The sequence below is a fragment of the Echinococcus granulosus genome (assembly GCF_000524195.1).
Source record: "Echinococcus granulosus chromosome Unknown EG_S00001, whole genome shotgun sequence".
Lineage (NCBI taxonomy): Eukaryota > Metazoa > Platyhelminthes > Cestoda > Cyclophyllidea > Taeniidae > Echinococcus > Echinococcus granulosus.
Genome location: NW_020170381.1, coordinates 2,864,084 through 2,889,697, shown reverse-complemented (window position 1 = coordinate 2,889,697; position 25,614 = coordinate 2,864,084). Strand labels below are relative to the sequence as shown.

The window sequence follows — 25,614 nt, the reverse complement described above, 5'->3', positions numbered from 1 at the left end:
CTGGACTGACCCGTGGTGGTGTGTCACTCATTTGCCTTCGATCCCTCTACTATTTAAGAGCCCTAGTTTAAAGAAAAGCGTTTATTACACCAGAGTTTTACTTATTTCTAGCGTTTTCGCACCAATAATTCCACTGCAAATTCAAATTGAATCCATGTTTTTTATTATCCTACCTCAGCTGATAGTCGCTGTGCAGCTATTTACAAACGGAAATGGGAAATGTAACGATTCCCACCTAGACCTTGACTCAAGTCACGCTGAACTAAAAGGAATGACAAGCGTGACATGCACACACACAACATAAATGCATTGCAACCTAAATTTTTGAACTGTGTTAGAATAAGAAACTGGCTTACTTACCCGTACTTTTAGTTCACAATGTTCATAATTAGTCAATGCTAGGCAGCATTCAAAAGTTCCCCGTTTAACTTGAAATCACCTACAGCATTAGGCATTCCTTTCTCCTGATTTAGAGGAAGTTGTACGTTGTTACGAGTGTTAAACCAATGAAATTCTATTGAGATCATACCATTCCTCTGAGATGGTACAAGATCTTCCATTAGCTTGTGCTTTGGGTTGTAAATGAGCACTTTACTTGAAATGTATTATTAAGTGACCACTCTACCTCACAAGATATTGGTACTCATCTTCCGGCTTCTGCTGCTGCAGGCACTGAGCTTGGGCGATACTTTCAATTCAGTAGCGTGATGCTCGGGAAGCAAGTCGTTCAAATCCGCGACTTCCCATTGCTGGTGACTTATCCTCTATGGAGCTCGTTATTTTACCTATCCGGCCTGTCACTCCATCGTTAGAATGGCCGCTAAATTAACGGAACCTATAAGCTCATTGTCGATTCAATAATAGATGCATAGGATTTCATGGTAAAAATAACTTAAACTTGGTCGCATTTTTAAGATTGTTTAATGTTCTAATGTACTGGAACATATTGTATCGTCCCATCCAACCTTTAAACATCGTACTCTTCATATTATTCTGATAAATGCGATTGTATTTAGGATAATTGAAAATGCTTATAGCTGGGACAATCAGCTGTATAGCGTGTGCCGATGTTGAAGCAATCCTGGCAACATTTTATAAAAAAGTACGTAAATGAAGTTCAAAAATGCCTTTTATGAGAACTTAACTAGTCTTTATTTTAATACATTTTGTATTAAACGAAGCAGGTAATCCTCACTGTATGCTACGTCCAGAGATTCGAACGCTTGTATCACCCCCTCTGAGTGCGGTTCCGCGTCTTCGTCTGACGGCACTTTTCTCCATTCCTTGATGGTAGTATTTTCCCATCTAAATCCTGAAGTTGACCACGACACCTCAATAAATTGGAGACAGTTTTTTTCTGTAGGTATCAAACCGGATGACTAATGGACATGGCTTTAGCAACCTTCTGACCTGGAACTACTTCTTAATATTACGTCCCATTTGATAGATCGGTAGTTCTCAAGCCTAAACATCCTTATTTTGACACTCATAAGGCAGTTAGGATGAATTCTAAAGGACATTTATTTATTTGCTGCTTTATTCATTGAGCAGATCCAATGAACTACATTTTATACGTTCATTAATTTCGCATCACCTCTTAAACATAAGCAACATAGCTTAATAGTTTTTGCAGCAAAAGCCCTCCATTTAAAGTTTAAAAAAATAAGGTAGTTTAACAGCGTGAAAAATAAGCGCTACTAAAGCGAACGATAAACGATGATACCGTGTTTTAAACCGATTTTAGACCATCCGATTGAGAAAGTTTTATAATGCATGGGTTACAAATAAATTTTGCAATCACCTCTGGTAAATACCTCTTATTTGCGGAGTCAGTTATTTTGGGTGTATTTTATTCCTAAAAAGACCGCACGAGGTGTTTCAATGACGCTATCCCTGGGTACTTTAACTACACCCCATCATCTAGAATTTGATTGTGTCAATCATAGTAGGCTCAACCATCTTTGAAATGTTCTGTCCATGAGCTAGCCATCTGAGGAGCTGACGAGAAAGTGGTATTTCAACTTAACGAAGACGGGGTACCATGGGCACATTCGTGACCGCGCTCTACTCTACCAGCTGTGTATGCCGAAATAGGTGTGCGTAGAGGCGACTTTTCTAGCACGGTCTGGGATTTACGTGAATGTCATTTGTCATTTCAATCACTGAATTTGATGAATGAGAGTCGAGCGTCGGTAATGTACGCGTACGTTCAAACATTAAAGCACATAGAGGAGCCTTAAGTCTATGGGCGTGACCAAAGAGCCACACTGCAGGGCGGAAGAACAACATGCACACTCTGAATAGCTCGCATTTTAAAATATGGAGCAAAAAAATATTAAGTCGCTACATGGCCCTTCTCTTCGTTTGAGCGCCATTCTCGCTGCTACCCTTGGTCACTTTTCTACGCCGACCACCAAAACCTAGGCATTGCCTTAAGTACCACCCACTAGCTAGAACCGCTGGTCATAAAAAAATTTCACATAGACTGTAAGACCTTCAATTCCATCTTCACTTTAGCATTTCCGTGTTTTCATGACATCTACATTCCATTGCTTCGTACCATTCAAGAGTGGATGATGGTCTGCAATGAGAATAATTCGTACCTTAATCACTGGTCGTAGGATCATTAGCCTGAAAGCGGAGCAATTTACGAAATTACAAAATTTGAGGTGGCTACACCATCCATTCCTCGTCACCACTTTGTTCTTATTTCAGTATTCCTAGTCGTCTATCTGTATTCCACTCAGCTAGTAGAGATGTGGAGGAGGTATCGTTTGATCACGGAATCAAGATCTTAGTACAAATAACACAGGGTTCAATTATGGACTTTTAAGTCGTTCAACTCTGGTATCGCTGTATTTGTTAATAAATTTGTTGAAGATCCCAAGATTGGGGTAGTTAACATAGGCGGATGTCATTATTCAACACTCCATTAGGATCTTTCGCATATTCACCCCACTACAGACAGTTGGCCCTATAGGGTCGGCCTCACCTGCCGCTGCCACCAGTGTAGTGCCTCAAGTCTTTCTTGAACTCGTAATTAAACCGTACCGGTAATGCGAAAGATTTATTTTGATCGCACAGAAAAGGTGAGAGGCTATATGTGTGGCTGGCAGATCGGAAGTACAAACTGTGGAGACTAAAAAGCCGCGTAGTTAAACATGGCAAAATATCAAAACACTACATAGTCACAGACATTTGGCTCCAGGACACCGCAAGTTTACTTGTCGGTAACTGTGACATGCAATTCACCGCATGTTGCAGTATGACCGATTTGTTTTGCACATCGTAGCCCTTTAATAATTCCACTTTAGACTTGCGCAGGTTGAAAATAGTCAAAGCAAAACCGCGGGTGTTAGTTGTCTTAAATCAGTCGTGACAAAAACAGTGTACACAAAAATACTACTAACATCTGATTTTTGCTTTCACAGAATAAATTATACATCCTGGAGTGAAAAAAACCCAGGGCACTTTTCCGCCTTCTCTAATCTATAAAAATGTATAAGAAAACTGCTTAGACCGAGTAAATCCAATTTGCCCATTTGGCATGGCATGAAAGCGTACAGCTCTCTGCTCCGACAAGACACTTTGGTGGTGGGTGTGACCGTCGGGAGTGGTCATTGCGTCCTATGAATCAGATTAAATTCACGCCTATCCTACCAGGGATCATCTTAACTCCCAGACCCACCTCCCTCACATGTAGTAGATTTAGGATACTGTCTAGAATCTACGGCAATCTGGATTAATTTTAGCTTAATTTACCATTGTCACCCCATTCTATTGCTTTCAACTCAGCAAAATCCCCTAGACCTGCTTTTTCACCAATACATAAATGCTGGCAGCATTGCTCTAAGCCCAATTCTGTAAATTTTATTAGTCTATTTGATAACTAAGACAAAAAGCCCTATTCCACTCGCAGCTTTCAGCTCAATGGGGGTTAGTGGTTTCGCCCCATGCATCACGCTTAACTTTTTTCAAGACAAACACTACGCAAACCTTTTGAAAGTGCGCCAAACACCATACGACTTCTTCAAAACGCGATCCAATTTCTGACCATGTGTCAGTGATTAAAACCAATGACCTTGAAAAATTTTGATGGCCTCCAGAGCTCCAGCTACCAGTTGGATGCGCCTCATCGTTTTGATTGGCTGAAGGAGTAGACAACCTTGTCAATCCAAGCGTACCATTGGTCACCGTGGCACTGTGGCAATTGGACGGTTCGTCGTCCTCTGACACCTTCAAGCCGTTGCATCAACCAGTCACGCTTTTACGTAAAAATGCACTCATTCCACACTCAAACCATTGGCTGGGTGTGTCACCTCTTTGCCTTGGGGAAGACCGTCACCTCGGTCTAGACAATTTTTAAGGAACGAAGCGCTCAATTTGGACTGCGAATGCCAACGGAGTCGTAGTTTCTTCTAACATTTATGCCGTGCTAAGTAAGCCTCATTTTTATGCTTTTTTCCTCCATGTTTCATGAATTTCTCCATAAATGATTATAATGCTCAGAAGCAACTAGGAAGCATTTCATTGATAACTTTCTGTTCCCAGTGTAGCGTGCGAAAAAGTTTAATCTATTATAAAAAGTACAATAAATGCGATAAGTATGCTGCCCTTAAAAAGAATCCTTACTGTTCATCACGTGAGGTCATAACTCATCCCACTCGCACACCTTGTGTTGACGACAGACTGGCCCTGGTGTGACTGTCGCCAGCACCGGTTGCTGTGATCTTGCACGAAAGTAATTTTACGAGGTCGAAAAAGGAACAACTTCCTCGTCTGCTGACGTCTAAAGTGGACAGCTTCGCCATATGCCTTTATCATCCGTGTGTTCACAATTTTCTCTGGCTCCTCTCATAATATAAGTAAAATGAAATTGGGTTCTAAGTAGTCTTTCTTTATTCCCACGTCGTTGGTTTAACTCGTTCTAGTAAATCGGTTGTTGGGGTTAAACTATTACTGGTTTCGGCCGTTTTTGCATCTCTTATACGACCTCCCAATGAATCATGTGACCTAGCTTGTCAAGCCTGAATCAGGGGGCTGGCGCTCTCGTTAGCCCCTTGCTCATAGCCTGCGCACTTCATCTACTGAAATGTTTATTCGCACTTCCCCTACTGCCCCCGCAAAGTAAGCCGCCCTTGTCATAATTGCGAATGTGGCTCTTTGAGCACGGTCTTATCAGAAATCCGAGTGGCTGCTTGTCTGGTTATCTGATCAACACGCTCATGAAGCTAATTTTACGCAGCACGAAGTAATGGCAAATGCTCCAATGCACTCCAGTAACTAAATCTTTTGCAGTCTTGAGCCCCCAGTGAGTCTCAATGGCACTTTTATTCAATCCTCATTCAACGACAATTTTTCCGAATTCTATGCATCAATAGAACTCTCATATTTAGTGGAAAAGCCATACGCTTATTGTTCGCGCCCCAAACCTTTTTTCCTAAAAGCACTTACACCTATAACCTGTAAGCCAAACCGTTTGTGTGGCAATTGGGTCCAATCCTTGGAGTTGCTTGTGAATTATCCAGTCATGGTGTAGAGCACCGTCCAACATTACGGTGGACCAGTCAGTTATCAAAATTTTGGGGAAGTGGTGCTGCGTCGAAGAGATGGGCTTTGCCACCGTTTCTGTTTTGACGAAACGGTTTCTGCCCAAATGCACGTTGCTATTTTCCCGTGTCAAGGTGGACTTTTATTTTGGGTTACCGTGGTGGCTACCACCAAAACGTTTATCTGTGTGGGTTTCGTACATCCAGTAACTTACATTGTTCCTCATGCTTAAGGGTCCGTGCATGCATAGTAAAAATTCTATCTAGATAGGGCCTTGTTTGTTCTCCGCAATTGGCTTCCTGAATCCAGGATAATCACACTACGTCGACGATATGTAATTCTTTACTAATGATAGCAGGCGTTCTTTGACTTGTTTTAACAGTTTTGCGTCGGCGCTGTAACTTATCGGATGATGATGCGTTTGTTGATGACTTGCGCCATTCAACGAGTGATTGCTGTAGAAGCTCACTGGACTTCTCCGTTCTGCTAATTTGCCCGAACTCTACCGTTATCCACACTAATAAGCGTTCATTTCGGATCTTGAACGGGCACTTGTTAATTCACAACTTCATCGCGATGCAAACTTAGAGGGCACATGGAGGCGGCAGTTGCAAGTGGTTCTTCTGGCTCCTTCCTTGCAAAACGTCTTCGCCTTTGTACCATTGCACTAGTGTTGGTTTTCGTACCTTATCAGGATCTTTTGTGTTCAACTCCCGGCCTCAGAGCCCATGCATGTCTAAGTCAACAATGATGCATAATTAGTGGGTTTGATAGATGATCCTCCAGTTACATAGATGCAAAAGAGCGGTTTTTTAAACATCTGGATTCCACGGATGGGCAAATTTACTTAAAATGCAAATTTGAACATTGTAGTACTGGGTCGTCGGGTGGATTGACTGATGCTGGGTTTGGTGATTGTTATTGTTTATTCCTGTCGGCACTCCCAGAAGATTAATGGCGGCAAATATGTTTTTCTTCGTGCATTCGTTAGCAAAATCTGCCGGGCAAACAGCATAAATTAGTCCTTTAAAGTTACCATCGTTATTTACACTGTCACATTTTCCACTCTGGTTATGCACAGGTTAATTTTATTGGAGTTGCAAAGTTTTCGGGTTGCTATCCCCGTTTCACTCGTTTACACCAACTTACAAGGCTGGACCTGAAGTGGAGCATCTATTCTACCACAGGGCAAGATCAGGCCGGCAGCTCCTCCGATTCACCCATGCTCCGATGATTTCGATGTTACGTGAAGCTACATTCTGTTCCATGTGAAAGGAGAAGCATGTGTGTGTATTGCACATTTTGCTGCAAAATGTACACAAATTGTTGATAAGCCTACGGACGTGTTGAAGAAATCAGTAATGTCGATCTCCACTTCGTGGATGCGATGTGGCAAGGCTGTTAGTGGCCAGAATACCACACAGTCCCAGCATCCAACTTTAATAAGCAGCGATTTCCTCTTTTTCTGTGAAAACGTCTATCATTCATTGGTTTCCAAATCGTCCGACGGAAAGAAGTTCGAAAGGAAGCCAGGCGTGCAAAACTGCACGCTGTCATGGCCATGCGGTAGTACGATTGAGCCAGCAATTCCACTGTGTAGACAGTTTTCAGTCTTGTAGTTTGAGTTCGAAATTCGCTATGAAACCGAGGTTGAAATGCCTCAATGGTCGCGTTGTGGGAGTTTGACAAGTCGTTTTTACTTCCACACTGCTAACTTACCAAGTTAAACCATCCCTTTCCTACGCAACAGTGCATTTGTGCACGCACTGTCTTTTCGCCACACTTACATTACCCTAGAAGTAACTGCCTGAGGTCTCTATGGCCCTCTCGATTTATGACTCGAAGATTTTTAATCCATTTTCGAATGTCACTTATCCCGATACGCACCTACTATTGGTTAGAATCCAAGTACTTAGGGTGGGTGTTTTACATAGTGTCTAAACACATTCCGCCAACTTATCGAAATACGGTAGCATTCCACTTAGGCATCATTTTGCGCATGCTACTATGATGAGTGGTTGCGTTTTACACAAATCCATCCGTGTGAAAGGTTGCACTGGCTGGTGAGAGCCTTGGATTTCTCCCCCTTCCTCAAACTTGTTTTATGGCTGAAGTACCCTACTGAACGTTTCACGTCAAAGAGATGGACAATCAGTCAAACAGTATCGGAGTCGTATGTTTTACTCATATAGGGATCCAGTATATGCTTCAACCTCATCCTCCCCTGTCCGACTTGGATAGGAACGCGGCAGGAGCAGCACATCCAGAAACCGTTTCAGGGGACAGGTGTGAATCCTTTTCAAAATGCGTGCTTGTAGGCCCATTTGACGTGTCCACATTCAGCTTTACAGTTTTGTAGTAGTACCATAGCAACGCGATGTCAGTCTTGACATCAGTTAATGTGTGCTCTTGACCTGGGTAATCCGGAATGTGGTGCAAGTAGATCGGCCCCTTGTCGAACAATCCTGTTTTTCATTGTATCGAATTCATTTTTTCAGCGAAATTTTTTCTATTTTGCCATGAGTCAACCGACTGTGTATTTGTATGTGTGACCGACAGCGCCGTTAGCAAACGCATAAGCAATAAGTATTTTCTGAGCTCCTGGGATCACAATAGGTTTGGGCCTTACTAGATACCCTTGTGGCTCTTATATTGTCTGTTTTATGAGGCGCAGAAGTCGGAAGTGAACTGGCTGACAAATGGGATGACGAGCCATAATGACGCCTACTTTTTCGTCAGTAAAATTACAATAAAATTCTGCCTCATTTATCCTTGGAAAAACTTTCTTTTTGGTCTGCCTAGTACCTTCTGGCTGATAGTGAAGCAAACCTGCGTCCTACATAAAATGGGAGTAAAGGCAACCCGATGAAAGTAGCACTGGGTGGACAAAGACTTTCAGAAATCTGAAAAATTCGGTCCACGTTGTCGATCCAAAACGCTTCAAACTCTCCTCTTAAAGCATGTCTTTCCGTACTGTGAAGCAGTGCAGCATTTACTTAATGTTGACAAAGTGGTCGCCTTTCGGGGGGGCCAAGCTTCCCGTTGTGTTACTCCACCACGCGATTCGTAACTCTGAATCGCAGCAAGTGACCACCATATAGTACAAGAATCCAACTCTCCGTCCTTCCATTGTTACTCCTAAACACATTTTTCTCGCTTTAAGAGTCCATACTTCTGTTTCAAAGCCCGTCCATGTTGCCTCATGCACACTTCTCTTTCAATCAGGCCTGGACTTCCACTCAACCTTTTATTATTCCAAGTTAGTAGTTTTTAATTGAAGTTGACCATTCATGCAGAGAATCAACAGTCAAGGTTGGACTGCGTTCTAGTCTCTAATTTCAAACTACCTGGCTTTGTGTAACTAATACTAAGTCGAATGATCGGTTGTTCCATCGGACTACAACTTGCCTTATTTTCAGCAGTACGGAGCATCAAAGTTAACTGCAGTGGTTGTGCTTGAGCACAAAGCAGACATTGTTTTATGAATTTTAGCATGCTCTGCTAGCCACGATTTTGCGATTTTGTGGAGTTGAGGTGTCAGATGGATAAGTGTAGTGTTTGGGGCCGCATGCGAGTGGTGTTTTGCGTAGCCGGCGATGGTGATCTGGGCGCACCGCTACAGCTACTTTGTGTACATGCAGACAATGTCCAACCCGTCCGACATTTGACGTCTACTCTCTTCTCCCCTCCACGCACACCGAGGCGAGCACGCGACCGCATAAATAAGGCAACACAGCAAAAACAAAAACGCAGATGAAGATGATTCACAAAGTTCCTCTGAGACGGGGAGGCCAGAGAGAGAGGAGGTGGGGGAGAGAGGTGAGGGTTGCCAGCCTTGTGTTCTGTTTACCCACTCGACGTGGCGAGCTGTGTGCGTGCGTGTCTGTGCGTACGCATGGTTGTAGGAGGCTTACCGACGCCCAGTTTCTGGACATTGGGTGACGGGCGCAAATCATCTAGGGGCACATGTGTTCACTCCTTAATTGCTTTAATGTGGCCTCTTCAAAATTTCCCACTTTTCACATTCAATTTTCAGGGTTGTAAGTACACCTTTACACCGATACGCTTTGTTATGAATTCTTTCCAAAACTGAAGCGGTGTTTCAGTGGTTTTCCATTCATCCGATCGCCACCTAGTGAAGTTGGCAAAGTTCTGTCTGGTAAAACTATTTTAACTTGTATTGGGTTAAAAAATAGTGATTGTGAAGCCATTTCTTGATGCTTAGCTGCAGTGTTATCGGAGCGGTCTATGTTGGGTGGTGTCAACAGCCTGGTTTAGGCACTAGGCGGCAACCTAATTGTGGTGACGAAAACTTGCCCCCACTTGTTACTCGTTGGAAGTGACTCGGCTTGACAAATTGCACCAGTGTCTTGGGCTTACTGAACGGCGGAACGGGACTACACATCCCAAGGGAAAGTCTTCACCAGAAGCTAGTTGTTTACGTGAATAAACGTGGGAACATACAGTAATCATAAGAATCATCGGGCATACCTTCATACAGATTTGGTCAAATGACCTGACTTCCAAGATGATGGTCGTCAATTCACGATGGATGTCTAGAAATGGGGCACAATTGACTCATATCGCCACAAATTAATCACACACACACACACACCGGCTCATTATTAATCTGCCCCTTACCCTCTGGCAATTAGTTAATTATTCAGAAGGAAACGTTTTACGTGCAAGCTCTGTAAACAAGTCGTGTTGCCCCCTCCTGCATTGCAGCTAAATACCGCTCGAATCACCCCCACACTCATTTGGCACCTACATCTCCCGCCTCACCTCCTCCCCACATTTCTCCCATGTCGGCCCTCCCCATCCACGTCCACTCGCATACATCTAGAACCTAAGACCTGTCAGCGCTAATACCACACACGGTGTCACCACCACTGATTTATCTGATTTGGCTGGGTTATTCATGAATCCAGCTGCGTCTACCTGCCTCCTTTAAACATCGTGGTCCGTGTTTATTTCAAAAACAGTGCAAACCCGGGTAGTCTGGCCAGCCTTTACTTGCGGTCTCCCAAACGAGGGGGCTCCGATAACGCTGCGGATGAGTCATTTCCACAGAGTAATCTCCCTGTTCGTGTCAAACATACTTTCAATATGACCAAGAACCACAATGGTCTCAAGCATGGTAAAGTTCGCTGTCCTCTTTCTCGTGGGCGCATTATTCAATGATAGTTCGATTATCAAAATTTCATTGCCTTAGAGTTGTTTGTGAGCTCATTATATCCGAAAGATTTACTTCCATTTATTTTTTCCTCCATAGTCCAATGGAAGCTCCGCATATCTACCACCAAGTGCGTCCTCCTTCACCCCCTACTACCGCGGCCACCAGCAAATCACTGGAGCATGTCCCCAGGTAAGACACTTTCATGGTCTTGTACGAATCAGATGTACTGAATAATTAATCAGTCCAAGTTGAGGAAAGTTGAGTCATTGCCAACCCTCTCCGTCCAAAATGCAATCATTTCCTACATGGTACAATTTAAATAGCACTATGACATTATGGGGAATGCTTCACCACTTCCTCTCGCTAGCGCGGGGGGTAATTAATTTACGAAGGTACTATGCAATTAAGGGTACATTCTTCTTAGGTAATTGAGGACTTCCCAGTGTGTACAGCGCCGTCACAGATGTTTTTAGAGAGAAGGATTTATGATCTGTTTCTTAAACAGCCACGCGAACTTTGGGCGAGTTACTAGCGCCGTATACTGACAGGGTCCGTCCGCCTCTTGGTTTGTGCTTAGACACGCTCACGAAATTTGCCTTTCAAGTTTGCCCCCTTCCCTCCCACTGCCTAGTCAATTTGTTTTGGTATGTGTTTCTCATGCTAAAAATGGGATATGAAAGTGTGCCCTCCCGATATTTCAATGACCTCGTCTGTGGTTAGTGTGAGTTCCACTGCAATACACTTCCTTACAAAACAAGGATTCATTTGCAGCCAATGCCTTGTTAACTGAATTTCCATGCATTTCGTTGAATGTAAGATCATTTGAGGACTGGAAGCATATAACTTTATTGCATTCAAAATGTACGAAATGGTTACTTTTGTACTCTCACTGCACTGGTTTGCTCACTCATGAAGATTAGAATTCCTGATGCTTCATTCAAAGCACATTTCTCATTTGCCAAATGAAAGTTGCTAAAGCATACTGCATAATTCAAAACACTACTAGATGACTTAAAGAATGAAGTTGTTGATTTTTATGGAATCGCTAATAAGTTGACGAATGTTTCACCAAATAGTCATCAAGCTACACCAAAATCGCAGGCCTCGTATACCAAATTACTGTTATGACAACGTCGTCACTCTCGACTAGGAGTCGGTAATGGTTAAGTGGTGATGGAATAATGGGCGGTCACGGTAACCGACGGTTAAGCGTGTGTTCGCTTGTTTGTGTATGCTTGTGTGTGTGTGTGGTGGGTATGTGAACACACACACCTTGGTGCTGCTATTTGACACTCGGCTCTCGTCCGAAGGCTCTGTTTATTTCTTGCTCGCTACTTCGCTCCAGGTGAGTAACATCCTCATTGGGAGGAGGGAGGAGAGACCGAAGAAACGAGAGAGGGCTGTTGCCTGTCAGAAGGTTATCGCACCAACATGTAAAACGCCAACTGTTCGAGGAACTTGGTCCCTTCATCAGAGCTGTCTGCCTGACTGTGTGCTTGTGGCTGTATCTGTCTGTGTTTCTTTTCTTTTCGCATTTTTCTAACTGTAAGCCTGTTGTGTGGTTGGGGACATCCCTGCTATGCGGTATTTGTTGTGGACTCTGTAAGTTGCAACTTTTGTGCCTATTGTTACTGCTCTCTGCCCTTTCTTCCCCCATTGTACCCACATCTGCTAGCTGAGTATTCAGTGTGCGACTACACTTCCATTGTCTGTGATTTTACCCTTCATTGCTCAGCATGAATATTTTATTGTCAGAGGGTAGTATTAGCCCAATCCAGATTCCATAAATTTTATTTCATATTTTAAGAGAATTTATCATCAAATGAAAAATTGAGAGTCTTTGTATTCTGTCCCTGAATGGGTTTGTATTAAAAAGAATTTCACATAAACAGACCAACGACCATGATGAAGGTTAGGGCTTGCGCTACATTATCCACATATGGTGTTGCAGAACTGAAATTAAGGGAATTTGAATCCGCCTAAAATGGCTTTTCTGTACTTAGAGGGGGGCATCTTAGAAGTCTCATTTGTTCAACGGGATGATTAATTTAGCCTCTGCCAATGACTCACATGAATAATAAATTAGCTTCGTTATTCCGTTGACTTTTTCTTGTTCACTGAAAAACCACCGTCAAGTCTTCTGGTAGGCATTTCTCCCTTCCAATTCTCCTCATCCTCATCATCTAACGCTGTGCACCACTCTCTCCCTTTCCCGCCAGACTATCTTCAAGCCTGCTTCCTCTTTCTTTCGACATTGTGTGGCTGCCTCAATCAAAGGGGTGCCTCAAGACGATGTGTCCCAGTACTTTTTTTGCCCACCCCAGTAATACTCCCTACTGTCTTCTTATCACTAAACTTCTGCTTCCTCCCCTTCTATTCATCCAGATTTATGAACAATACCTTGTACTTACTCCAAACGGAACATATTCAACTTATCACTCCTCTCGCTACAGTGCACTTCTACCAACATTCCTTTTTACATCTCTCAAATTCACTTGCATGAAGAATATTGTGAAATTGTAGTAGTTTCTTTTGTCAGACCATTATGGTGCAAATTGACTTTACAAGTTGGTACCCTATCAACTTTTTCAGTCAATCGGTAATGTTAAAAACCGTGTAATTTTTTCCTAACACCACAGTGTTCATGTTTGTAGCCCCAGTTGAGGTGAACTTTGTAACTCTACAGCCCTGCATCCAAGTAACCCAAATGTCCAACTTTCTACACAGGGCACAATTTTCTAGTGCCATAAACTCCTGCCATCTACCGTAACTCTCGATGTTGCTGTAATCTAATTTGTATTCCTGAGGAAATTTGTAGACTGACTCACACCTAGGAGGATGCTTTTTGTCCAACGAAAAAAGTTCGAACAAAAAATCGGAACACTTCCGTTTTCCAACTTTGTCCAGTTCTAAAGCTCACCGTTTTTCTCATTTCACGGCGCTTAAGGAAAATCTGACACTTGCATCTATAAGGATTTACATTTAAAGTTTTTTGCTGTCAGTATCATAGTGACTTTGTTATCATTTAATTCCTCAAGTTGACCATCCACGTATGGCGATCAGTTGATGGCAGTTTAATCAAAAAGGAATCTGTTATCGTTCGGGTACGTGAATAAATCCGATTGATGGATAGATTTTACGATTGGCCATGGAGTCCCAGAGAACACCCACCAGGAAGCCTGGCATCTGAGATCGCCGATGTACTTGTGGTTGCGGCTTTCTTGCAGTGCGTGTAAATCAGAATTGGCGATGAGAAGGTTACCAATGGTGATTCATTTGTGGTATGTCACTGGTTCACGGACAGGTCGTTCTTTATGGCACAGGCTCTTGTCCCATTTGCAAGTGTGCACACACACACGTGCCACCGTCAGTTGTTCGTTTTAGCTCTTCATGGCTCCTGCAAACCTGATTTATCACCCCACTAATCCAAATGTGTGTGCATGCGCCTAGGTTGGTCGGGGGCCCCCTTCGTTTCACCTGATTTAATGGATCAGTTCCTCATTTGACCTCATTTTTGCGGGAATAGGGCCTGTATAATGGAGGTCTTGGAAACAGTCAGGCAGGCAAATGATTTCAGGCTGGGAGGGATGGAAGACGTTCTTTTTCTCTACATCAGCCTTGTACGTTTTCTGTATTTTCAATCTAATTGGAATGTGGTTATCAAATAATGATATGTTGATATGTATGATATGATGTATTGCAAATGGTGAACGATCCCTGCAGTACCGGTAAGTTAAATCAAATGGATGACTTATAGTCCATCTGGAAATGAGGATTATAACCGATAAGCCGACCTTATGCTCTTTCTGAGTGCAGCATCTTACAATTTTACGTCCACAATGGAGTCTCTGTTCACCTTCGCATTAAGAAAGTTGCAAGTCTGTACCTCCTCACACATCTTGCCAGCACATATGCCAACACTCCATTAAAAGCGGTGCTCGTCAGATTGTGTTCAGCAGTACCTTTTGGTAGAGGAACCCATTCCTTTGCTAGGAAAGCGAGTGGTAAAATGACCTAAGTTTTAGGACCAAGAAGACACGTAGTTAGCAACGACTTGATTTGCTACCGGAAGGATGGTTCCTGTTCTGCCTAAAGACTACTGCATTAACGCCTGTGTGAGCCAAAGAACAAACGTAACTTTCGAAATAAAACACTTCCTGTAAACTGGCTTTTACTTAGTTGACTTTCTACGGAAAGTGTAGCACACGAGGGTGGTGTTTTTGAACGCACATGAAAAGAAGTTGCTAGTTAATGTGCTTTCTGCAGGAAAGTCCCTACTTTATGCTGCTTCTAAGGTAGTTGCCTAAAATCCCGCACGGGCTAAGGTTAAATAAAGAAAACGCCTTAGTAAACAGTGGTACGGAATGTTTAACAGCAGCGCGCTTGTTCAAATTAATCTATGCTGGCAGACAACATTTGGGTCTTGACGTTTGGGTAATGTTTCTATCTCACCACCCACCAACTGCCGCCTGAAAGTTCTCAGTTTAGCATTATACTGATGAGAAAATATATTCAATAGTTAGCATTTGATGATAGCTCCAGTTTAAAGTAGGGTATCAGCATGTAAACTCATATTGGATTAAAATAACCAAACATATTTTCCCCATTAAGAATGTCCAGCCGCCATCGGGGATCAAGCAGGAGCGAGGAGGAGCGTGCTCGGTTGGGATCCCATCCACACAACCACCGCAGACCCAGCAGTGGTGGTGGCACTCATCGTAGTCGCAGCGCGCACTCATCGGTGACAACCGAAAACAGAAGCGCAAAGGTGGCCTCTGGCCGACCGCTCTCCGCTCACTACGCCCTCCGACCATTACCCCCGCCCCCCTCGCCATCCAGGTCTCATTTCGGTTGCCTCCTGCGTACCGGTCTCCCTCCTATTCCGCCCGAATTGGCCGCAAAGATCAGCTCTGCCGGTTCCAGGCCCCCCCACTTCGCCAACTCCAAAACCTTTCCATCGGGAGGAGATGTGAGATTTTGAATAACGCGTAGTAGTTGGTTTATAACTGTGCTAAATTGGTATATCCTCGCTTTCCATAGTTGGGTCTGGTTTATTGCCTATTTTAAACTATTCAGCCTTGATATATGCTTTAATTATTTTCCCTCCAAGTCGCCTTCCTTTGAGTAGGACTGTAGTCGAGAGCCAAAGCCACCGATGCATGACTTAATTTCCAATGGCTGCTTTTACAACTCTCCTACTACTTTGCTGAGTTATAGTGGAAATTAACCACACTTTGCATTGTTGCCGACCCCACACGAAAAAAACATTTCGTGTCTTCTGAGAGGCAAAGATGTGGTGCAGTTTGTCAGTCGGTAATGGTTTTGCTTCGACTAAGTGCATGAGGTTTCGCCGTTCCATTGTTGTTATGTTAAATGCCCTGTTACTTGATTATCTATCTAGCGTGACCTTCAGGTGGCTAATTTTGTGAATTCAGCTCGACTTTTTTGTAGCTTTTGACCCTGAGACCAGCCGATGTTTAAGCCTAATTTAAACACCCGAGACGCCAGATTATGGAATTTTTATTTTATGGCCATTCCTTTTGTGATAGGTTCCGGGCGAATCCACTTTCTCCAAATGAAAGCGAAGTGTTACTTTACATTTCTGCTGTCAGAACCATTGTTCTATACACTAGAGGGGTGATCATTCACTTTATCAAGAGAGGTTAATAATAGCAGCGTTCCAAGCTATGCTGCACTGACCATGTTTAAGGGCTGTGGACAGTATATGGATGCATTCAGTTTATGGAATGATACCTCAACATCAGGATGGTCAAACGTTAAATCACATTTGGGCTGGTTTCGTAAGGTGATCCCTTTAATGGCCGGAAGAGACCACGAATACTACATTGCTATGCTTCCATCGACACATTTCCGTCAGCGTTTAATTTAGTGTTTGTACGCCCAAGCTCAGGTGCTAGCGGCAATGACAGTTGACACACCTAATTACTGCCCAAAAGAGAACAAAAGAGATTGTTATGTTCCCATGCTGTCAAGATCTTCTCTACCATATCCAGCACCCTCTATTCAAGTCGTAGGTGAGGTGAATGGTCCAGCCTAACGATTTCCCGCGAGATAGTTTACTCAGCCCTTAATAAAAGTATTCGTATTTTTTTATTAAAAAATGGTTCAACTCCAGCCTTCGTGCAAAGGCTGTGAAAGTTTTAAATTCTAAGGCAAATTAATTTCACCGAAAGCTACTTTCTGACCCTTTAACTAATTTCCCTTTCACATTTGTCTACCAACATCCTGAAAAATCCCAAATGAATTGTTAAGGCTGTGCGCCTAAACTATCTGTTGAACGGAAAATAATTTGATGCTTTGGGTTCTTTCAAAAAGAATGCAACGGTATCTTAGGCTTTCAGCTTACATTTCCCCATGAATTTGCCGAGTTCTAAAAAGTGATACGCAAATTTGCGAAAAGGAATTTTTATATGCGGTTTGAGCAAGCTTTTTTCTTGCGTAAAAGAGCTCTTAAAAGCCGATTTCTCGCGACTGAATTGTTAAAGATGCTGGCTCCATGGCAATGTGCTTGGAAGTGTCCACCGGCTCCATGGAAGATTTTGGTCAACTTCCAAGACTGGTAAAGCCAGTTTGTGGGCCACCCTCGACCCTGGAATATTGAGCTTACACCCGTAATCCACTGCATAAAATGTCATTTATCACCACTGCAAAAATTATTTGTCCCTCCCCCACTCCCTTGGTCGTGTGTCTGGGCCTCGAGACGCTGGGCTGGCGGAGGTACGGGCGGACGGTGTCTGGACGCTTTAGCTCCACTTAGCAGCCACCTTGTTCGTGCACGTTCGCATTCGTGCTTGCTTGTAGATGCACACCGCGCTGCGCTGCCTTCGGTCAGCCTGCTGTCCGGGCTGCCAAGCCTCGGTGGCATCCTCCATGTGCTGATGCGCTGTTGTCTCGAGTCTCTCGCAATGGGGATTTCTAGGCTAGCCTTGTTGCACTACTTTCTGTCCCACGCGTCGCTGTCATCATTTTTTTTTGACACTGCGTGGACCACGCTGTAACACTGCGACACGAGCTATCTTCTCACTCATTTACGACTGCGACTACCTTTTCGATGGATTGCGTGCATTAACGTTTCAAGGCCTTCGATTCTTTTCATTGCAGCTTCCATAGAGCCTCAAATCCCTATCGCTGACCCACTCTTTCAGGTACAATGACCGAGCTTGAATTCGGGGGGGAGGGGGGCGAATTAAATTGTTTACTATGCTGAGCAGTATGTAGTGGCAGTTCTATGAACGTAAAGGACGTGGGCAGACTTTGCAAAGCTATTCACCCAGCGGTACGCTGTTTGACCGAAACACAGTAAGCTGGAACTCAAAAATACTCGCCTTGCATCTTGTCCACGTGGCACTGCTAGGCGGAAAAGTTGATTTTCTATGGCTATGCTTACAGTGTGTAGTATTTGTTTCCTATACAAAAAGTCAAAATCATGTTTTGCATCGCTATTCTCTTGATAGTTTCCGCCTTCTACACGATTTCATGGCTATTTCGCGTTGAACAAGCAGTCAAGAAAAGCGTATGACGGGTAAATTTTAGCTACACTTACCGTGGTGGAGTGGTGGCGGTGGGACTGAAATGCATCTAAAATCTAGGGAAAGGCGGAATGCATGTGGACTTTAAAGATGGAGCATAATTTATATCAACAATGTTATACATGCAAAACCGTCGACAACTACATGAGTGGGGAGGACAGCTCTGATATAGAACGGATGTTGGCTTGAATATTATAAACGGTAGCATAATTTTACAAGTAATGATAAGCAAATGTTAGAAAAGTTATTTCCGACTACCGGATTTCAGTAGATTGTATCAGTGGGTGGCAAAGCAGACGGTAGTTTACGGTCAAACTAAGGCAATCTGTGATTGCTAATGTTTGAGTTGCTCCTTTTCAAATAACGAATAAATAAACTGTGGTGTGTTGATTACCAAAATTTAAAAGTTGAGATATCAGGCTGCCCATGAGCTCTTGGCGTAGTGGTTCGGCCATTTGTACCTGAAGTGGATGTACTTGTGCACGTGTGCGTGTGGCCGTCTGTCATGTCTTCCCTCTAATTACTTTGGCAGACGTCTTGCCTGTCAGTTGCGCTGGACTGGGCGATAGACTTGGGGGAGGAGAAGGAAGCTGGTGGAAACTTCCTCGTGCTTCACCCCCATCAAGACACGTTAGAAAGTAGCACCACCCGGCCACTCCCTCCTCAAGGCTCCCGTGCGTCTAGCGGTTAAATGTTGGGGTAATTACTCTGGATAAATGACAGGGTATTTCAAGATGTGTGCGGGTGGGCTGCCTAACCTTGGATGTGCTGGCTCCGCTTTTATTCGCGGACCCAGTCGTTCCACTATACTTGCCCTCTCCTCTCCCTCCTGCATCTTACCGTCTCTGAGCCATTCCATATCCCTACTTTGGCCTATATTTTGCTACTACTATCCTGGTAAAAAGCTTGAGGAAATCTAAACAGAATTCATGCCATTTTTTTTCACACGCCCGTGTGAGTTTGGCGTTAGTCAGCGCAACAACCGTTTATTTGTCTGACGTGAGAATTTGCTCGAAATGTTACTACTGATTCACAAGTTCCATTAGCCATGAGTGGGCCCACTTTTACCGGATTGTAGGTTATTTATGCCTGAGAGCTGGACGTCTCGCACCGCTTTAAACAAGTGGAACACTTCCTCGACATTGGGCCAAAAACACTTAATACTTTGGGGTTGAAATACAAGAAACGCAACTGTAATATGTCCACGCTTAAACAAATGAAGAGGAAGCGTAGATTTTGGAGTCTTTTGAGGGCAATTAGCTTAAAAAAAACGAAGCGTCACTTCATACCAATTTAACAGCACTTTAATTTCATCAAAAATGAAGAAGCTTTATCGGAGGTATGACTTAGAGTGGTAAGTATCTGGTGAGTTTTGGGAGAAGATGGCAAAACACATTGTTGCAATGGCGTGGATGAACCTCCGGCAAATGAGCAATTAGATAGGCGGGTGGGTGAGTGAGGTGGAGTGCATCAACGAGATGCGGTTGTCCTCTCCCGCTGGAGGGACTCGCCTCGGGACTCGATTTGGCTCCTTTTGCTTTTGTCGAGATATTTTTTTTTTCACAGACAGCATATTTGTCGCTTCATCAAACCTCTGTCCTTTATGTGGGTAGTGCTGCAATTCGTATTTTCAAAACGCCAAGAAATTGCACCCTTTTTGATCGGTAAATAATAGGAGAAATTATGGGGTAGTTTAGGCTTATTTAAAATACAGGAACGCCGGGTGCCGATTCACTAAAATCTGATAAGAAGCGGCTTTTCCTGTCGGCAACCGGGTGTTTCGCTATTCAGAGGATTTTTCAACTTATTTTGTGAATTGCATCATCTGCTTTTGTGAAGTAACAAAAACATTACTTCCTATCTATGATGCCTATATCAGGGTTATCAAAGCGATTGTGCACCAAAAACTAAGCAGATGGAAGGAAACATGGTATGCCCAATCAGAGAGCATTATTGGCTAGTAAGACGTGTTGCAAGAATGCTTTCTCCTTGAAGTGAGGTGCATATGCCCATTCATCTCCACCCCACAGAGGGATAATGTTGTCGTCACATATTCATGTCGTTCTCCTCTCCTTCAAAAATGTGACAACTCCCTGGCCTGTTGTAGGAAGCAGATGGAGATGTGTCTGACCAAATGTGAGTCACCGTGTTTTGCTTCATCTCGAGTGCATGCTCGAGTATAGAAACCGGTTTTCCACTCTGTTGACAATGAATGCAACCATATTTAATGCTCACTACACCTAGTGGTAGTGGATGGAAGGGAGTCAGCACTCTGCTCACACCTCGAATTTGATGGTCGCGGCAAATGTCGGAAGTGGACATTTATTGAGTTTAGGTGATACTGGTTATGGCGGCAAAAGTCTGTCTTAATGAGTAGACGGGCGCCCATGCTAGATTTAAAAGTAGATTTTGGTCGCTCATTTCACACATCAAAATCAGCACAATAATCAAACTGGATGAAGTCTTTGTTTAAGAACTTTAAAATTGGAGCTGCGCATGAGCACTTGGGTATTAAACCACAATTATTGTTTAATGTGTTTCGAAGACTAGAGACTGCAACGAGTGGACTACTCATTTCACCTTTTAATACCTCCACCTTTGTTCCATAACGCATGAAGTAAGGGGAAAGTGCGTTAAGGGAGAATCGATGGGTTCTAAGTACTATGATGAACTGTAAGTCTCCGATTGTTTCAAGTCACAGACTAGTCGGTTTACGTATAGTTGAGTCATTTGGACTTCTGTTTTACAGCTGTATTGGTGGTAGTGGCAGTGAGAGCGGCAGCAGTTGTAGTTTTCGTCATCGCTAGGCCTCAAAACTACCGAATGTGGTGATGGCAATAAATACCTACCTTTATGGTACACTAAATAAGACATCACCAACTTCTATCTGTACTGCCTGACCATGTGGTCTGGTAGGTAAAGGGCGAGTTTAATTGCTTTTACTCCCTGATGTCAACAGACTCCTTGAGTTGCCGGGGTGGGTCTGTTAAACTAGTCCAGTGATGACCAAGGAAGGCTAGGAGAGGTGAGGGAAGGGTATAGGGTGGCACAGAGCCATAAACTGAGGTCAGTTGTGAAACCGCCGATTTCACTGCACCCGCCATTTCCTCTTCCACTGATACTTTGGAAGGCGTGACTCACTACCAGGCCTCGCCACCGCTGCACCGTGTTAGAATTCCGGATAAAAATGCATGCCGATGTCTTTCCCTTTTTGCCTCAATTTAGAACAACATTTCACATGCAGCTTCCCCACCCCCAATAAAAATATTGCTGGTTTTTTGCGGGGAACACAACCGAATAGGCACTTTTTCTGCATATTTGTGCAGAATTATGGCTAATTATTCTTCATCTGCAGTAATATTATTTTAGCGACTCTTTACCTTTCAGGTAAAAGTTATACTTTGCTTGAAAATGCCCATAACCTCATCAAATGAGGGGATGGGTTCGACCCCCTGCGTGTCTATCGGTCCCCGACGAAAGCAAATCACCCTCGTCCATCCCGCCCCCAGTCGTCGACGCTTCGGCCTAACTGCTCCCAAGATGTTCACTTTTGACGCCGTCTTCACACAGGACGATACTCTGGTTAGTTGCATCACCATCACCAAAATTCGCAGGGTTTACTGTTGCAATTGCATTCTTCCAGTTAATTTGTATTTTTTCATTCAGCTGCAGCTCCCTCCATTTATAGCTTGCAGGCGTCGAGTTCGATGCCCAAAGTCCCATAGAAACTCCTATTTACCTTTTTGTACTTTCTCACAAAATAGTAGCCTAAGTGTAGTGTAATGTTAGGAATAGTATCATTTACCAATGCATGTGCGTGATACTCCGTGCTCATAGCTGTAGACATGAAGCGTTACTATCCCCTTGCCTTTGTGTGAAGCGTTGGTGGTGGAAGCAGCTCTGTACGCGGTACTTTTTCACCTCATGGATGTCGTTCCGATTTGCCACATCACACCACACCACACCCTTCCTCGCCCTCTCCTCTTGCCCCACTCACCCTCAGTGAAGGTGGCGGCAACAGCTGACGCACCGCCGTGCCACGTTAACTGATTGTTGGTGGTGGAATTAGTTGTCGCATTTTTCCCGTCAAGAATTCGGCTACTTTGGTCCCATAAACGCTTACACAAACTCTCACTTGCTCGCTCTTGTGTTCCAAAAAAAGTTTATATGATAATGGATTTCAAGACTGGAGTGACCTCTGTTGCTCAATATTTCCCTGTTCAACGGATGAAACGGTAAACGATTTTCTACGCTTTCAAGTAGAAAAACTGGTAGAAAAGGTTGCAGTTTAAATCCGTCTCGGAGTTTTACTTGAGGCTAACTTGTACCATTCGTAACTTTGTCGCATAAATCTTCACTGCACTGAACTCTTAACTGGAGCGGATTTTTGCGAGACTTCTGTTTGTGACCAATTCGTCTTCCTTTTTTCGAAACTTCTTCTTCAAACATTTTTTCCAGTAAAATTTTTACAAACAGTGTAGTACACTTTACCAAACATCAGCACGTGTGAGACGCTAGGTTAATGGTTTTATGTGGTGCAGGAACCGTGGCAGCATGAGAAGGTAGTACTCCCGAATTCATGTCCGCAAATTGCGTTAAATAAAATGACGATTTGATTATTTTGAGGAGCCACTCGATCATTTTTTATTATTGAAGCGATGTCTGAATCTAGCACGGAATGAAAGTATTTTTATTGGTTATACGGTACTATGTGGAACGTGAACCTTGCTGTACCTGGTCTCTTAATCTGCGATTTTCTGCAAGGGGGAGGGGTGTGATTATCTAATCAACCTCCTGTTCACTCTAGCGTTTTCTCCTCTCTTCCGCTTTATCAAGTTGGCTCAGCCCACAGGCTGACGGGCGTCTTTACCTTATCTATTCACCCATTAGCAAAAGACATGCCATATCCGCGTCAATCATAAGCCACCACATTTGCGAATGCAACAACTACCCCACCCATAGCCGAATGACTGCTACCGAATTCCAAACCTTGTGGTGAACATTCCTGTTTGGGTGGTTGTGTGGTTCCCCACAGTCTGTATGTTTTGCAAGAAACAGAAATGGGTAGATTTCCCCTCGTGTATTATTAAGTCATCAATAAACGAATGTCATAAGAAAGCACTTAAGATTCAGACCCGGTTTCCATGTCATTCATTAAGCATGACGGCCATCGTGAAGTGTTGCTTCTCGGTATTTAAAGTCTATATTTGGTATCATCGTTAATTATGAAGTTCTGATGCTACTTTCTATCCGCAAATTAAATACAGTTAACATGTATTATTGTTTTTTTCTGAGAAAAAAATGTTTGCGGGAAGGGGGCTTACCCTCAAATGTCAGAGGTCGGACATGCATCGCCCTCAATTTAGTGGGCGGAGCATAAGCCCTCGTTGAGTTATTATTTTCCGAGTCTGGTCCTCACTTAGGCACACATTTTCATTTGTATTCCTTTATACAGGCTGAGGTATGCTCTTCCGCCTTGGTGGATGCGGTCTATTCCGTGGTGCATGGAACTGACAGCTGTGTACTCTGCTTTGGTCATGCAAAAACTTGTAAGTGTTTACACCCGTCAATTTATTCACTCTAAACGTTTTAGGCAGATTTTCCTGAGTTGGATTTGACTTCAGCAGCTCAATAGTGCCTTTATTTGTATACCTGATGATATCTTTTAATATGAGGCATTTGGTTGGATCCTCGAAGAGTTAGCAAATTTACGTTGGCAGCAGCAGTACTTTCACTAGATTACAAAAAAAGGCGAGTTCCTGACACAAAATGAGAAATACCCTTCGACAGAAAGGCTTGGCATCGGGCGGTCTCTTCAAAGGTGTTTTGCGGCAGCTTGACAGTTTTAAAGCGGAATGCAAGCTCACAAAGGCGAAGATCGGAAATGCTTTCGCGCTTTGTTTCCGCAATATTTTTGTACGGCTGTTTGTTTGTTCAACCCATCGGAGTGGGCAATAGCGATGATACACTTATTTACACTATTTTAATTTTGGTCATATTGGGCTTTATTTTGTAATGGCCTCAGATACTAAAGTCAAAAACCGTACGAGAAAGGATTGATAGGAAGGGCAGATGTTAGGTGAGCGGGTGTATGAAGTCGGTATTTGTTATCCCATTCAATATATTCTCCTCAAATAGTCTCCCGTACTGCCTTCCCCACTCATCAGAGTAATTTAACACCCTTCAACTGGCGACTCAAGGATTTGAATTTACAACTAATAAGCAATAGCTATCTGTTTGAGGCTACCGAACTTGCAGGGCTCATGAAATTTATCCTGTCCCGCGATAACGTTAGCAGTTACCATCACCCACTAGGTAGCCTCACTGCACTATACGACGAAATGCCCCATAGAAGGTATTCTCCGAGCACTTGCATTGATTTTGTCCATATTATCTTTGCTCCAGTCAGTTTCCCACTATCCCACTCTGGCAGTTTTCCTGGTGAGCCGCCCTATTTTACTCCAACCCAAGCCTACGAGTGGTGTGTTGGTGGGGCTGACAAGTAATTTTCACTTCTGCTATCGTAACTCAGGTACATGCGTACATGTATTTATGTGTCCTTGTTAAACACTGGAGTCATTGAGATGCACCACGGAGCTCAAAAATCACATTGTGCCTCTTGCTTCAATCTTCCCAGTTAGTTATCATTCGGTGCGATGATGTGCATCAACAGCGGCGATGTGTTGCTTGTTTGAACTTGGATTATGGGGAATACCGACTATGATAGCGTAAATAAATGAAAAGGAGGAAACGGTACATTGAAATTTGTGAAACAGGCATGGTTTGCTAATAACCAAATTTAATGAGCAAAACATTGTACTGGGCTTTCTCAGGATACCACTTCGTTGGTTTGGGTATGCTAGACGCATGCATTAATTTGGCATTTCTTAAAAAAGTGCCTAGATCCAGTAAACCACAGCAGCGTTTTGTTTTTTCTTACCATAACCTTCGACTGCATAGCATTTCTTACATTCATCGAAAAAGGTGTTGGCCCAGGCGGAATATGCTACTCCAACTGCTGTTCCCATCAGACTAGAATCAGTTTTACGCAGCGCACGGAAATGACTGGTTCTGAAATATCCACTGGAAATGTTTCATGAAGCATCGTATTCCAGGTAAAAAGAAAAACAGATGAAAGGAGCTATTTCCTACCACTCATAAAATTCCCTAAATTCACTCAAAGAAACTCGATTCCCTCCTTTCTATGGATTCCGTGAGGAGACTGCTATTCTAAAAATTGTTTGCTTTGTTTTGCCTTTGACGCCAAAACCTTCCTTTATTTTGTGCCGACATTGTCAAAAACAGCATTTTCCCTTTTTTCTTAAGTGTGGGTGT

At 43.4% G+C, this 25,614-nt stretch overlaps 2 protein-coding genes across 2 annotated transcripts; both read right to left on the bottom strand. All coding sequences in view use genetic code 11, as the record gives it.

Moving 5' to 3' along the window:
• Positions 1 to 3,364: 3,364 nt before the first annotated feature.
• On the bottom strand, positions 3,365 to 9,045 carry EGR_00321 (hypothetical protein; the record flags this gene model as incomplete). Its single annotated transcript, XM_024489570.1, has 3 exons — positions 3,365 to 3,484; positions 3,997 to 4,148; positions 8,898 to 9,045. The coding sequence occupies 3 exons, from the start codon at positions 9,043 to 9,045 to the stop codon at positions 3,365 to 3,367; spliced, it is 420 nt and encodes a 139-aa protein (XP_024356248.1).
• A 575-nt stretch (positions 9,046 to 9,620) lies between these two features.
• EGR_00320 (hypothetical protein) lies at positions 9,621 to 25,255 on the bottom strand (the record flags this gene model as incomplete). The annotated part of the gene is made up of 11 exons (XM_024489569.1): positions 9,621 to 9,724; positions 11,480 to 11,572; positions 11,637 to 11,739; positions 14,326 to 14,491; positions 18,049 to 18,156; positions 20,706 to 20,933; positions 22,415 to 22,547; positions 22,602 to 22,764; positions 23,932 to 24,013; positions 25,037 to 25,065; positions 25,220 to 25,255. 11 exons carry the CDS (start codon positions 25,253 to 25,255, stop codon positions 9,621 to 9,623), a joined length of 1,245 nt encoding a protein of 414 aa, XP_024356247.1.
• Positions 25,256 to 25,614: the final 359 nt, after the last annotated feature.